Source organism: Bufo bufo, chromosome 9 (assembly GCF_905171765.1).
Source record: "Bufo bufo chromosome 9, aBufBuf1.1, whole genome shotgun sequence".
NCBI classification, from domain to species: Eukaryota; Metazoa; Chordata; class Amphibia; order Anura; family Bufonidae; genus Bufo; species Bufo bufo.
Window position 1 is genome coordinate 90,181,968 of NC_053397.1, and position 15,493 is coordinate 90,197,460.

At 43.1% G+C, this 15,493-nt stretch overlaps 1 protein-coding gene across 2 annotated transcripts in view; it reads left to right on the top strand.

The window, feature by feature from the left end:
- Positions 1 to 15,493, top strand: part of LOC120978784 (fibronectin type III domain-containing protein 7-like) — a 59,239-nt gene that overhangs the window by 28,678 nt on the left and 15,068 nt on the right. For both annotated transcript variants that reach the window (XM_040407130.1, XM_040407131.1), the window contains 2 exons: positions 5,460 to 5,720; positions 9,023 to 9,283. In XM_040407130.1, the coding sequence (XP_040263064.1) occupies positions 5,460 to 5,720; positions 9,023 to 9,283 (522 nt within the window). The remainder of the gene's footprint in view (positions 1 to 5,459; positions 5,721 to 9,022; positions 9,284 to 15,493) is intronic.

The window sequence follows — 15,493 nt, forward strand, 5'->3', positions numbered from 1 at the left end:
TTATTACACTCCAGAAATACATCCAGGCCCCTCTTGAATTCCTTTATTGTACTCACCATCACCACCTCCTCAGGCAGAGAGTTCCATAGTCTCACTGCTCTTACCGTAAAGAATCCTCTTCTATGTTTGTGTACAAACCTTCTTTCCTCCAGACGCAGAGGTTGTCCCCTCGTCACAGTCACAGTCCTGGCGATAAATAGATGATGGGATAGATCTCTGTACTGACCCCTGATATATTTATACATAGTAATTAGATCTCCCCTCAGTCGTCTTATAAATAAATAAAAAGGAAATTAATACAATTTTCTCACTTCACCACACAACCGCTAATAAGCCCCTTTTTTTCTCCCCACTAATACATTCCAAAAAAGGCTTTAGAACAGGGCTGGCCAACCTGTGGCTCTCCAGCTGTTGTAAAACTACAATTCCCACCATGCCCTGCTGTAGGCTGATAGCTGTAGGCTGTCTGGACATGCTGGGAGTTGTAGTTTTGCAACAGCTGGAGAGCCGCAGGTTGGCCATCCCTGCTTTAGAACATATAACTGCACCGCTGAATGGCAAATAATACATTTTTTCCCCCAATAATACACCCCCAAAATGGCTGTTTAAAACACAGTAGTGTTGATAACGAATATTTTAATTGCAAATTTTTGTCGCAAATATCGCGAAGATGTAGAATATAGTGCTATATCTTCGTAATTGCGAATATTATTTTCTTTTCATCAGTACCTTCCTGCTTCTTGCTTGTGGGCCAATGAGAAGGCTGCAATATCTTTGCCTGAGCTTAGCAACATCCCTAGCAACCAATAGGAAAGTTGCCTACCCCCTTACTATATAAGAATCTCCCCAGCAGCCCTTGTATGCAGTATTTTGCAGATCTGAGAGAGACAGCAGTGTTATTGCTGTGCTCTGTGCTTTACTATGTCATTACATTAGTTAGTTAGCTGCTATACTGTATATATAATACAGATAGTTAGTGGGAGATAGTCAGTGTAGGTTAGATAGTGATATAGTGCAGGGTGTTAGGTAGTGTGATAGGAATTACTGTACTGTGCATTTTCTCCAGTTTCAGGAAACTTCTAGCAGCTTGAAAAATGTAGCAAAAGTGACCCATACCTGTATTGCGTGCGCAATACGCGTATATTACATTGCCGATTTTCGCAATCAAGAAAATAATGACTGGAGAATTTATTGCAAATATTAGGCCAAAAATTAGAGAAATATCGCGAAAACGAATATTGCCTATGCTGCTCATCACTATCACACAGCACTTGCACACCAATAAAAAGAAAGGCTTGCTGGAATTACAGAGGTATTATCTAGTGCAAACCTAAAATCAGCAGTATAATGGCAATTTGGATCCCCAGTCAGTGCAGCAAGGCGTAATACGATTGTTCCTATTACCCAGGCTGTAACCTCCCCTACTGAACCCTGTTCTAATGCTCTTTCCCTGCACTTCTATGCTTTCCTAGCACTGCCCCAGGCGCCTGCTGATGTCTCTCCCTGCACTAAGCACACTGGAAAATGGCTGAATCCAAGATGGCTGAGGGTATTTACAGGGCTGTGACATCACAGGGCTGGCTGGCTGCTGATTGGCTGCATGCATGGCATTGTGGGTGATCCCTCATTCCCAGAGTTCCTTGCTCCATGTCCTAACACGTGCAGCAGCCATTTTAGGAAAAAATTTGATTCATTACCACAAAGCGTGAGGAAATTCAGATTCAGTGCGAATCAAATTTTTTCTGAAGTTCGGATCAAATTCCACTTTGTCAACTTTGATTCACTCATCTCTAGATATGGGGAACAGGTAAATAGCAATACACAGTATGTATCCTGTAAATCTATTTGGTATAAAGTTCTCAAGTTGTAAATGAAACAAGTATTTGTAAAATTTATAGGAAAGTAAAAATTCTATATGTTCCTGGAAACTTCAGCAGTCTACTGACACATTTCTCCATAAACTCCCATTCACAGGATGTGGCTCTCTCAGGAAAACTTTCATAAAGAATACACTTAAATTCTAAACACAATAGTTCTCCTCTATATACTTAAAGGGGTTATCCAGCTCTGAACCCATACATAGGTCCTATGACAGGGGCTGCTGCCCACAAGCTCCGGCTCCTCCGATCACCACACGGGGAGCTGAAGCATTACCGGAAGAACGCGCTTCTGGTAATAATCGCACTCCGATGTCATGGTCAGGTTTGACCACGGCATCTAAGAGGTTAAATGTCCATGTCGGCATTACCACCTGTCGTGGACATTAGCTATGGGTGCCTGCTGTAATGATTGCTTGCTATATTTCCCTATGAGAACTATAAAAAAAAGTGTAAATAAATAAATAAAGTTTTTAAAAATTAAAAATATATAAAAATTCAAATCAACATTTCCCCAATTGAGATAAAAAAAAGTTAAAAAAATCGCATAAGCATGCGTGCGAAAACGCACGTACTATCAAAATATAAAAGTATTAATCCTATATGGAAAAGGAAAAACTAAAAAAGCGTGTCAAAATGTCCAATTTGATATTTTCTTCTCCTCCCACAAAAAAAATGAAATAAAAAGCGATCAAAAAGTAAATTTTTTCAAGTTTTTTTTTTTTTCCCAGTATCAAAACACAAGAAAAACTATACATATGTAGTATCACCGGATTCATGCTGACCTGGAGAATTAGGATCACAAGTCAGTTTTACCGCATAGTGAATGCCGTAAAAAAAAAAAAAGCCATAAAACTGGGGCAAAATTGTGTTTTGTTTTTTTCCAGTTCTACCACTTTTGGAATTTTTTTCCATTTCCCACTACATTCTATGCAAATAAAAAATTATGCTTCTGGGAAGGCAGGGAGCGCAAAATTAAAACGCAAAGGCAAAAAAACCTCTGGGGTAGAAGGGTTTAAAAAGGTTGTCCAAGTAAGACAACTTATCGCCTATCTTCAGGATAGGGCATAAGTGTCTGATCTGTAGGAGTCTGACTGGCTGCGGCCCCTGATGATCACAGACATAGTGATCCATGCTCCCTTGTTTGAATGGCGTAGCAGTCACATAGGCGCACTACAGCTCCATTCAGCTCTAGGGGCTGCCATTGGTAGCACTTGTACTTGGCTATACCTCGCAGTCCCATAGAGTTGGAGTGGAGAACATACATGCCTGTCTGCCACTTTAATTGATTGTTAGCACAGATCCTCGTTCTCGTGGTCAGCAGGAGGCCCCAGCAGTTGGACCCCCACAGATCAGATGATAATGACTATGGATAGGGAATAAGTTGTCTTAAAGGGACCCCCTTTAAAGGGAACGTCAGCAGAAAATGACCTATTGTTTAAATTACATTTTTATATTAAACATATTTTTCTTTTATTTTTGGTTTTATTTTATTTATTTTTTTAAATGTCACTATATTTAAAAAATTATAATTATATAATCCTGCCATTTTTACAATGGCCATTAGGTCTAATAATAGGTAATGATTTCCCATTTTGTACAGGTAACTTTTCAGTAGCCATTATCATCACAGGTAGAATTACGATGACAAGTAACACCTCTATATAGATAAGAAAAGGGTCTACCATTCGCAATAGGTGCTATCACAGCTTATCCGCTCCCTCCTGACCTCTGCACAGGTCACAGAGCATTCCTACAAAAAACCCTCCCATAGAAGTCAATAGGGTCAGCTCCTGTCCATTGTGCCTATGGTCCATTCAGCTGTTCTCAAAAAAGATAGGAAGTCTTAAAGGGAATCTGTCACCACGAAAATGCAATGTAAGGTGCAGGCAGCATGTTACAGAGCAGGAGGAGCTGAGCAGATTGATATACAGTTTTGTGGGAAAAGAATCAGTAAAACTTGTAAATTATACATTTAATTACCTGCTCATTCTGGGCTTTAAAGTCAAGTAGTCAGTCCTATCAGTGACTGAAGTCCAGGAGGCGGTCCTATCAGTGACTGAAGTTCAAGAGGCGGTCCTATCAGTGACTAAAGTCCAGGAGGCGGTCCTATCAGTGACTAAAGTCCAGGAGGCAGTCCTATCAGTGACTGAAGTCCAGGAGGCGGTCCTATCAGTGACTGAAGTCCAGGAGGCGGTCCTATCAGTGACTGAAGTCCAGGAGGCAGTCCTATCAGTGACTGAAGTCCAGGAGGCGGTCCTATCAGTGACTGAAGTTCAAAAGGGCGGTCCTATCAGTGACTGAAGTCCAGGAGGCGGTCCTATCAGTGACTGAAGTCCAGGAGGCGGTCCTATCAGTGACTAAAGTCCAGGAGGTGGTCCTATCAGTGACTGAAGTCCAGGAAGCGGTCCTATCAGTGACTGAACTCCAGGAGGCGGTCTTATCAGTGACTGAAGTCCAGGAGGCGGTCCTATCAGTGACTAAAGTCCAGGAGGCGGTCCTATCAGTGACTAAAGTCCAGGAGGCGGTCTTATCAGTGACTGAAGTCCAGGAGGCGGTCTTATCAGTGACTGAACTCCAGGAAGTGGTCCTATCAGTGATTGACAGCTATCTCTGCATACACAGTCATGGAGGGAATGCTATCAGTCAATATCAATCACTGATAGGACCGCCTCCATGACTTCAAAGCCCAGAATGAGCAGGAATTTAAATCAGTAAAATACTGAATTACTGAATCTTTTCCCATTAAACTATATACCATTCTGCTCAGCTCCTCCTGCCCTGTAATATGCTGCCTGCAGCTCAGACACCATGTTCAACCTGACAGGTTCCCTTTAAAGGCATCTGTCAGCAGATTTGTACCTATGAAACTGGCTGACCTTTTACATGTGCACTTGGCAGCTGAAGGCATCTGTGTTGGTCCCAACGGGGGTGTTGCTGATACTTTTAGAGGCTCTGCTCTCTCTGCAGCTGCCACGCCCTCTGAACTTTGTTTGACAGGGCCAGGCATGATGGTGTTTTCACTGCCTTGTCCTGTCAATCAAAGTGGAGAGGAAGCAGCAGTTGCAGAGAGAGCTGAGCCTCTAGGTGTAATAGCGACACCTCCGTTGCGTCTAGATGCTCATTTACATATATTAAAATATACTTCTTCTCAGCAATGCGGGCACATATGAACATGGGACCAACACAGATGCCTTCAGCTGCCAAGCGCACATGTGACAGGTCAGCCAGTGTCATAGGTACAAATCTGCTGACAGATGCCTTTTAACATATTTTGTGTGAAAATGATATATATAATTATATAAATGATTAAACAATTATTTAAATATAGATAGTAACATGGAAAGAAAACTGCAATAGGTCATTTTCAGATGAGACATTCCCTTTAAGGTACAGTGGATATTGGATTAGATTAGTAATCCCAAAGCATTAATCTGTATGCTGTAATGTGTGACGTGGTTCTGCCCTGTTACTGTATTTAAAAGGGAATAGATGAAAAACACTACTATCCAATAACAAAAGCTGATGTAACTATAATTGAGACTTATTCAACCATTTCAATGATATTCATTGGTTTCCCAGCTCCATGTGCTCCACTCTTGGTCACCTACACCACACCTTGTCCAACTTCCATGGCTTCTATTGAATGGTCAGCGAGTGAGGGAGCAATTATGTATAACGTAACAGCCGCTGAGGCTGGAGGATCGGAGACATATTGTAATAGCACCAATACCAACTGCTGGGTAACAGACTTAAACTGTGGAATGTTCTATGATGTAAAAGTGGAAGCTGTAGGACAGAGGTGCCGAAGTAATGCCAGCTCCTCCATAGTTCTAATCACAGGTAAGCTCTACGAAGTAATAATCTGCTGTACCGTACGTAAACCTAGTGATCAGTCAGAGAGCATTAGGAACATCAATGCACAATTATCAAGTAATGATTGGCATTGTGTCCATAAGCCATGGAGATGAAATAGGAACCTTTGAATGGCAACAACCATAAAATACCGCTCCTGGTGATGGGCCACAGGCAGAGGCATAGCTAAAGACTCATGGGCCCTGGTCCAAGAGGTCAGCTTGGGCCCCCCTTCCCTCAGTGCTTTATGGCCAGTGGCCAGGAAGCACCATAGCCTTTGTGCTGCTTGAGACAAAAACTGAAATGGCACCCCCCATGCCAAATTCTTGACCTAACCCCTTCCCTCCAGCCAGAGGTGTAACTTGACCAGCATGCACTTTCTATAATACCGGTGTCTTCTTGTGCAGCACAAGGTTCTTTAGGCCCCCTTAGGACAGGTAGCGACTGCTTCTCCGGAACCCCCTATAGCTACGCCCCTGGCCACAGGTCAAACATGGGGTGGTTACGCCACACATCAGTATACTCCTACTAATAATATACGTAATCTTGTGGTGTGTGAGTTGTATCTCGAAAATACTCCTGGTGTGCTACAGTAGCACAATATCGCCATGATTGTATTCTAATGTGTAAACTGTGTGAACCTCTTGTCCAGGGCATTGCATGGAAGAAATCACTGGGCCTTAGAACCTCCATCGGTATAGTATTAAAAATACAGAAAAGGAGGGAGTGATGCATACCGTACTCAGTTAAGTGCACTGAGGCCCAAGCCACTCTGTACACTCTTGCTCCTCCTTCTTGATTGACAAGAAGGCAAAATAACTATGCAGAAAACTGTCCCTGTCAGCCAAGACTGGGGGGGGGGGGGGGTAAGAGAGGAGGAGCAAGGCTTGGGCCCGCCCTCAGTGCTCTTAATGTCTCATTTGCATGTGGATTAAAAGCTATTTTTCTTTAGAATGAAGCAATGGGTCACTAAGTTAAAGGTATCATTACATGCAGCTGAACTAGACCTACAAAGTATTGTGTCTGGTTTATCAGTGAATTTACTGGTGAGAGACTCCCTTTAAAGGAGTTTTCTGAGACTTTTACATTGATGACCTATCCTCTGTATCTGATTGGTGGGGGTCTGGCACCCGGGAACCCTGCTGATCAGCTGTTTGAGAAAGAACCGAAGCTTGCGTAGTGCCGCGGCCTTCTCTCAGCTCACCAAGCACAGCGCCATCCATTGTGTCGCAGCTGTGCCCGGTATCACAGCTAAGTCCCATTCACTTCAATGAGGCTGTGGTGCTCTTAGGCCTTACGACTGATGAATGTGACATCACATGGCCTAGCATACCGTGCAAAAAGGGCAGTGTCACAGTGTAGCCCTTGCCTAAAAGTCTCGGAAAACCTGGTGGTAGTCTAACTTGAGTTTTAGTAGTTTACCCATCCAATCCAGATCTGTCTGTTCCAGTCCTTCTAGGACTACTTTGGAGAGATAAAGTTGTGAGAAATGTTTTACCACTGTTTTATTATACAAGCAGCGTAGTATTAGACCTGCAGTGTAGTATTATGCATGCAGTGTGATATTATTCATGCAGTGTGGTATTATACAAGCAATGTAGTATTATACAAGCAGTGTAGTATTATGCATGCAGTGTGGTATTATTCATAGAGTGTGGTATTATCCATGCAGTGTGGTATTATACAAGCAATGTAGTATTATACAAGCAGTGTAGTATTATACATGTAGTATAGTATTGTACATGCAGTGTAGTATTATACATGCAGTGTAGTATTATGCATGCAGTGTAGTATTATACATGCAGTATAGTATTATTCATGCAGTGTGGTATTATACAAGCAATGAAGTATTATACATTTAGTGTAGTATTATACACAAAGTGTAGTATTATGCATGCAGTGTGGTATTATACAAGCAGAGTAGTATTGTACATGCAGTGTAGTATTGTACACACAGTCTAGTATTTTACAAGCAGTGTAGTATTATACATGCAGTGTAGTATTATACTTGCGGTGTAGTATTATGCATGCGGTGTGGTATTATTCATGCAGTGTGGTATTATACAAGCAATGTAGTATTATACACGCAGTGTAGCATTATACAAGCAATGTAGTATTATACACGCAGTCTAGTATTATACAAGCAGTGTAGTATTATACATGTAGTGTGGTATTGTACATGCAGTGTAGTATTATACACGCAGTGTAGTATTATACAAGCAGTGTAGTATTAGGAATGCAGTGTGGTATTATACAAGCAATGTAGTATTATACATTCAGTGTAGTATTATACATGCAGTGTGGTATTGTACATGCAGTGTGGTATTGTACATGCAGTGTAGTATTATACATGCAATGTAGTATTATACAAGCAGTGTAGTATTATACATGCAGTGTAGTATTATACATGCAGTGTAGTATTATACAAGGAGTGTAGTATTATACATGCAATGTAGTATTATACAAGCAGTCTAGTATTATACATGCAGTGTAGTATTATACAAGGAGTGTAGTATTATACATGCAATGTAGTATTATACATGCCGTGTAGTATTATACATGCCGTGTAGTATTATACACTTAGTGTAGTATTATACAAGCAGTGTAGTATTATACAAGCAGTGTAGTATTATACAAGCAGTCTAGTATTATACATGCCGTGTAGTATTATACATGCAGTGTAGTATTATACAAGGAGTGTAGTATTATACATGCAGTGTAGTATTATACAAGCAGTCTAGTATTATACAAGCAGTGTAGTATTATACATGCAGTGTAGTATTATACAAGGAGTGTAGTATTATACATGCAATGTAGTATTATACAAGCAGTCTAGTATTATACATGCAGTGTAGTATTATACAAGGAGTGTAGTATTATACATGCAATGTAGTATTATACAAGCAGTCTAGTATTATACATGCCGTGTAGTATTATACATGCCGTGTAGTATTATACACGCAGTGTAGTATTATACAAGCAGTCTAGTATTATACAAGCAGTCTAGTATTATACATGCCGTGTAGTATTATACACGCAGTGTAGTATTATACATGCCGTGTAGTATTATACACGCAGTGTAGTATTATACAAGCAGTCTAGTATTATACAAGCAGTCTAGTATTATACATGCCGTGTAGTATTATACACGCAGTGTAGTATTATACATGCAGTGTGGGATGTTTGTGAATAGTGTTGCTTAGTGACAAAACCATTGTCTGTGGTTTAATGCTCTGACAAGAAGTGATTTTAATGATAGTATATGTATTTTACATGTATATTTGTCACAGCCCCTTGTCTACCAGAGAATGCTGCAGTACATATAAACTGTGAAAACAACTCCGCCATGTTATCTTGGGAGGAAAGCAAAGGTGCATTGAACTATGATGCGATAGTAAAACATGACGAAGACTTGGTGTATATCTGTGACACTGAAAATACAAGCTGTATCATCCCAGATCTAGCCTGTGGAGCATCGTATTCCTTCTCTGTGTTGGCAAAGTTCCTAGAATGCAACAGTTCATATACTACGCCCATTGGTTTTGGCGCAGGTAAGTTTTAAGTATATTTTTTAATTGCAGTATTTGCATTAAAAATCCTACTTTAGTTTATCTTATGGATGAGTCCCAATTAGTGCCATAACTGTGTTACCTGAAGGGGATGCCACTGACTGTTGTTGGCAGGGAGGGTCCCAGTGGCACAGTCTATGAACTGTTAGGTATACTGTGATATCTCTAAGTCCCTCTAGTTGTTATGAGATAAAGCCAGGAGATCTTAAAGTGTAACTGTTGTTTCATTTTATTTTTAATATAGTGCAGGGACAGGGATGTTAAACATTTTTCTAATATACTTTATTAGAAAAAGATGCTGCATAAAGAGTCTTCTCAGCAAAGCTCTAAATCAGCATTATTAGGAGAGTCCATCTTCAGTCTTCTACTGAGCACTGAAGACACCTGTGTGTAACATACAAAGTCCCCCCGCTGCCTCTTGTCACTGCCCAGTCCCTGACCATGTACTTGTGCCCTAATATCACTGTCCATCTCCCTGCCTATCTGACTTTTTGCTGTCACAGACCACTGGCAGCTCTGTTAGTTTGGTTCTCTTCCCTGCTTTCTGTCTTAGTTAGTAAGGCCAGGGAAGAGAGTGAGGATTGGGACTGCCATTACCTAGTGATGACAGTAAGTGTACAGTAACACAGCACACTTACCTCCTCCACTATATTACCAGTGTTTATTAGCGCTGAGAATATAGAGGAGTTGCCAAAAATATGGACAATGTCTGTGTGATGTCCATGTTGCATCAGTTTTTTTGCGGACCCATTGTAACAATGTCTATTCTTGTCCGCAAGACGGACAAGAATAGGACATGTTCTATCTTTTTTTGTTGGACTGAAGAAAAAGACATGGATGCGGATAGCACAAAGTGTGCTGTCCATGTTTTTTGCTAAAATGATCATAATTATTTGTTTTATGCCCTTACAGTCATGGCTGTAAATGTTGGCACTCCTGAAATTTTTCAAGAAAATGAAGTATTTCTTGCAGAAAAGTATTGCAGTAACACTGTCACGGATGGTGTACAGGAAACAAGACAATACCATATAAACAATGTCTCTCTGGATCCACAACTAAGGAACAAAGGGAGACCCCTGCAATAGACCTGCCGCTCTCCCTCACTGCTCAGCCTATGCGAACACCCCAAAGGTGGATGGCCGCATATCCATGTTCCTCGGCTATCTATTACCTGAAGACCCTACTATAGTGAAGGGACACGACCACCGGCTCCCTACACTGACACGGAGGGAGTCAGGGTCACCTGGATCCAGAAAAGACAAAATCATAAATACATAAACAGCACTTATCTTGCAGACGAATGACGACTGGGAACAGGGAACTGGGAACAGCATGCACACACACTCCAGGAAGTTGTATCAGCCGCACACTACTGCATTATGGGGAGGAACTTAAAGGGTAGCGATCAGTCTAACTGCATGACAGCTGAGATAGACTAACAAGATGAGAAACTAAACCAAAACAAAGAAATTCAAGGAGGAGGATCTGAGAAGCTCCTGTGAGCGCTTCTCAGCTGTCTGGCTGTGACAGTACCCCTCCCTCTAGGAGTGGACTCCGGACACTCAGGGCCCACCTTCTCAGGATGGGACCTATGGAAAGCCCTGATGAGACGAGAGGCCTTAATGTCCATCACTGGGACCCACATCCTCTCCTCAGGACCATAACCCTCCCAATGAACGAGGTACTGGAGGGAACCGCGGACAAGACGAGAATCCACAATCCTAGAGACCTGAAATTCAAGATTTCCATCAACCATAATCAGAGGAGGAGGCAAAGGCGAGGGTACAATAGGTTGAACATAAGGTTTCAATAAGGACTTATGAAAAACATTATGGATCTTCCAAGTCTGAGGAAGATCAAGACGGTAGGCAACAGGATTGATGACAGACAGGATCTTGTAAGGCCCAATAAACCTAGGACCCAACTTCCAGGAGGGAACCTTCAATTTGATATTCTTGGTAGACAACCACACCAGATCACCAACATTCAGGTCCGGACCAGGCACACGTCTCTTATCCGCCACACGCTTATATCTCCCACTCATGCTCTTTAGATTATCCTGAATCTTTTGCCAAATAGATGACAAAGACGAGGAGAATCTGTCCTCATCAGGCAAACCAGAAGAGCCCTCTCCCGAGAGTCCCAAACTGCGGATGGAACCCATATGCACCAAAAAATGGTGACTTATCAGAGGACTCCTGACGACGGTTATTTAAAGCAAACTCAGCAAGGGACAAAAAAGAACACCAATCCTCCTGATTCTCCGCCACAAAACAGCGCAGATATGTCTCCAGATTCTGATTGACGTGCTCTGTCTGGCCATTCGACTGCGGATGGAAAGCAGAAGAGAATGACAACCGAACCCCCAAGCGAGAACAGAAAGCCTTCCAGAATCTGGAAACAAACTGCGTGCCCCTATCAGAGACTATGTCTGAAGGAATCCCATGCAATTTGACAATGTGGTCAATAAATGCCTGCGCCAGTGTCTTAGCATTGGGCAAACCAGGAAAAGGGATAAAATGCACCATTTTGCTAAAACGGTCCACCACCACCAGAATCACAGACTTCCCCGAGGAACGAGGCAAGTCCGTTATGAAGTCCATGGACAGATGTGTCCAAGGACGGGAAGGAATGGGCAAAGGAAGGAGAGGACCTGATGGCCGTGAATGAGGGACCTTGGCACGAGCGCAAGTCTCGAAAGCTGCCACAAAACCCTCAACCGACTTACGAAGCGCAGGCCACCAGAATCTCCGAGCGATGAGATCCAGTGTGGCTCTTGCCCCCGGGTGCCCAGCAAGGACCGTGTCGTGGTGTTTTTTAAAAATCTTGTGTCTCAAAGCGAGAGGCACAAACAACCTCCCAGGAGGACAAAGATCAGGAGCTTCTGACTGGGCTGCCTGCACCTCTGCCTCCAATTCAGGAAAAAGAGCAGAGACCACCACACCTTCAGCCAAAATGGGACCCGGGTCTTCAAAATTCCCACCTCCCGGAAAACAACGTGACAGGGCATCTGCCTTCACATTCTTAACCCCAGGGCGGAACGTAACAACAAAATTAAACCTTGAAAAGAACAAAGACCATCTGGCCTGTCTCGGGTTCAGACGCTTGGCTCACTCCAAGTAGGCCAGATTTTTATGGTCAGTAAACACGGTAATAGGGTGTCTGGCTCCCTCTAGCCAATGGCGCCATTCCTCAAAAGCCAACTTGATGGCCAACAATTCCCTATCTCCCACATCATAATTTCTCTCTGCGGAGGAGAGTTTCTTTGAGAAAAAGGCACACGGTTGCCATTTGGCAGGAGAGGAACCCTGAGACAAGACCGCACCCACCCCTACCTCAGAAGCATCAACCTCAACTATGAAGGGTAACGAAATATCAGGTTGTACTAGGATGGGAGCGGAAGCAAAACTCTCCTTGATATTAGAAAAGGCCTTACGCGCCTCTACCGACCAGGAAGAAAAATCTACCCCCTTTCTGGTCATATCAGTGAGTGGTTTAACAACAGAGGAATAATTCAAAATAAATTTCCTGTAATAATTGGCAAAGCCCAAAAAACGCATCAGCGCCTTCTGATTCTCAGGAAGCTCCCACTCAAGCACAGCGCGGACCTTCTCGGGGTCCATGCGAAAACCAGAAGCGGAGACAAGAAACCCCAGAAATTGGATTTCTGGAACCGCAAACACACATTTTTCCAGTTTCGCGTATAATTTATTCTCCCGCAGGATGAGCAAGACCTGACGTAAGTGTTCCTTATGAGTCTTGAAATCAGGAGAAAAAATCAAAATGTCATCCAAATACACTAATACAAATTTTCCCATTAAATGATAAAAAATGCTGTTGACGAAATGCTGAAAAACGGCTGGGGCATTCATCAAACCAAAAGGCATAACCAAATTCTCAAAATGGCCCTCAGGGGTATTGAAAGCCGTCTTCCATTCGTCTCCTTCTCTGACCCTAACCAGGTTGTATGCCCCTCTTAGGTCTAATTTGGAAAAGACTTTAGCCCCAACAACCTGGTTAAACAGGTCTGGGATCAGAGGAAGCGGATAAGGATCACGAATAGTGATACTGTTCAGCTCCCTGAAATCCAGACAAGGTCTTAAAGAACCATCTTTTTTCTTAACAAAGAAAAAACCAGCGGCAACAGGTGACTTCGAGGGTCTTATATGTCCTTTTCTCAGACTCTCAGAGATATAAGCCCGCATAGCGACCCTCTCAGGTTGGGAGAGATTGTATAAACGAGATTTAGGCAGCTTGGCGCCTGGGATGAGATTAATAGGGCAATCATACTCCCTGTGCGGAGGCAAACCCTGAACTCCACTCTCAGAGAAGACATCCAAAAATTCAGAGAGGAAAGGTGGTACAGTCTTAGTAGAAACCTCAGAAACAGATGTTATGAGGCAATTCTCTCTGCAAAAGTTACTCCAACCATTTATTTGCCTCGCTTGCCAATCAATGGTGGGGTTATGTTTAGTGAGCCAGGGTAGCCCCAACACTAGAGGAGTAGGCAAACCGCTAAGGACGAAACATGACACATCCTCAACATGAGCATCACTCACAATTAAACGGATATCGTGAACTATGCCCTTTAATGATTTCTGAGAAAGTGGAGCTGAATCAATAGCAAAAACAGGAATATCCTTTCCCAAAGTGCATACCTGGAAACCATGAGTTATTGCAAATTGATTATCAATGAGGTTGACAGCTGCTCCACTATCCACAAAAATCTCACAAAAAATGCTCTTGCTCTCTAGCGCCACCCTAGCAGGCAGGACAAAACGGGAACTACAAGCAAACGGAAAACCTTCAATTTCCGCCTCAACCCTGCCAATAGTAACAGACGGAACATTTTTAAAAGATTTTTTCCTTTTTGTCTCTTTATTACTCCCAGAAAACTGCCTGAATCTCCTAGAGGGACAAACATTTGCCAGATGATTTATACCTCCACAACAAAAACAAACCCTCCCCTGCGGGCTGAATCTTCTATTGTCAGAGGCAATCAACCCCAGCTGCATGGACTCCTGCTCAGAAGGGGCTGACAGCGACTGAGACCCCTGTGCACAGAATGAGACCGCTGCACTGTCCCGGGACTGAGTATGACAGGAAGGAGAGATCTCTCCTCTCTCTCTAAGACGCCTGTCAATACGAACAGCCTGAGACATAGCAGAATCCAAGGAGGTAGGTCTTTCATGAAAGGCAAATGCATCTTTCAATCCCTCTGAAAGACCATAGCAAAATTGACTTCGGAGTGAAGCATCATTCCAACCCGTATCTGCTGCCCATCTCCGAAATTCTGAACAGTATATCTCTGCGGATTGTTTACCCTGGCATAACAGACGTAGTCTAGACTCAGCCAGAGCAATACGATCCGGATCATCATATATCTGACCCAGGGCAAAAAAGAATTCATCCACTGAACGAAGGGGCCGTGCCCCCTCCGGCAGCGAAAAGGCCCAGGACTGAGCGTTACCCCTGAGCAGCGATATAATGATCCCCACCCTCCGTTCTTCATCACCAGAAGAATGGGGAAGAAGGCGAAAATGGAGTTTGCAAGCCTCTCTAAAACGCACAAAATTCTCACTACCCCCGGAGAACGTATCCGGGAGCGAGATCTTAGGCTCAGCACAAACTCCATGAACGCAAGCTGAACCGGTCACTTGAAACTGAGAAAAAGTCTTACGGAGATCAGCTACCTCCAAAGAAAGACCCTGAAAGCGTTCAGCCAAAAGTGAAACCGGATCCATGCTTGAGACGGTTTTGGCGGCTGATAATGTCACGGATGGTGTACAGGAAACAAGACAATACCATATAAACAATGTCTCTCTGGATCCACAACTAAGGAACAAAGGGAGACCCCTGCAATAGACCTGCCGCTCTCCCTCACTGCTCAGCCTATGCGAACACCCCAAAGGTGGATGGCCGCATATCCACGTTCCTCGGCTATCTATTACCTGAAGACCCTACTATAGTGAAGGGACACGACCACCGGCTCCCTACACTGACACGGAGAGAGTCAGGGTCACCTGGATCCAGAAAAGACAAAATCATAAATACATAAACAGCACTTATCTTGCAGACGGATGACGACTGGGAACAGGGAACTGGGAACAGCATGCACACACACTCCAGGAAGTTGTATCAGCCGCACACTACTGCATTATGGGGAGGAACTTAAAGGGTAGCGATCAGTCT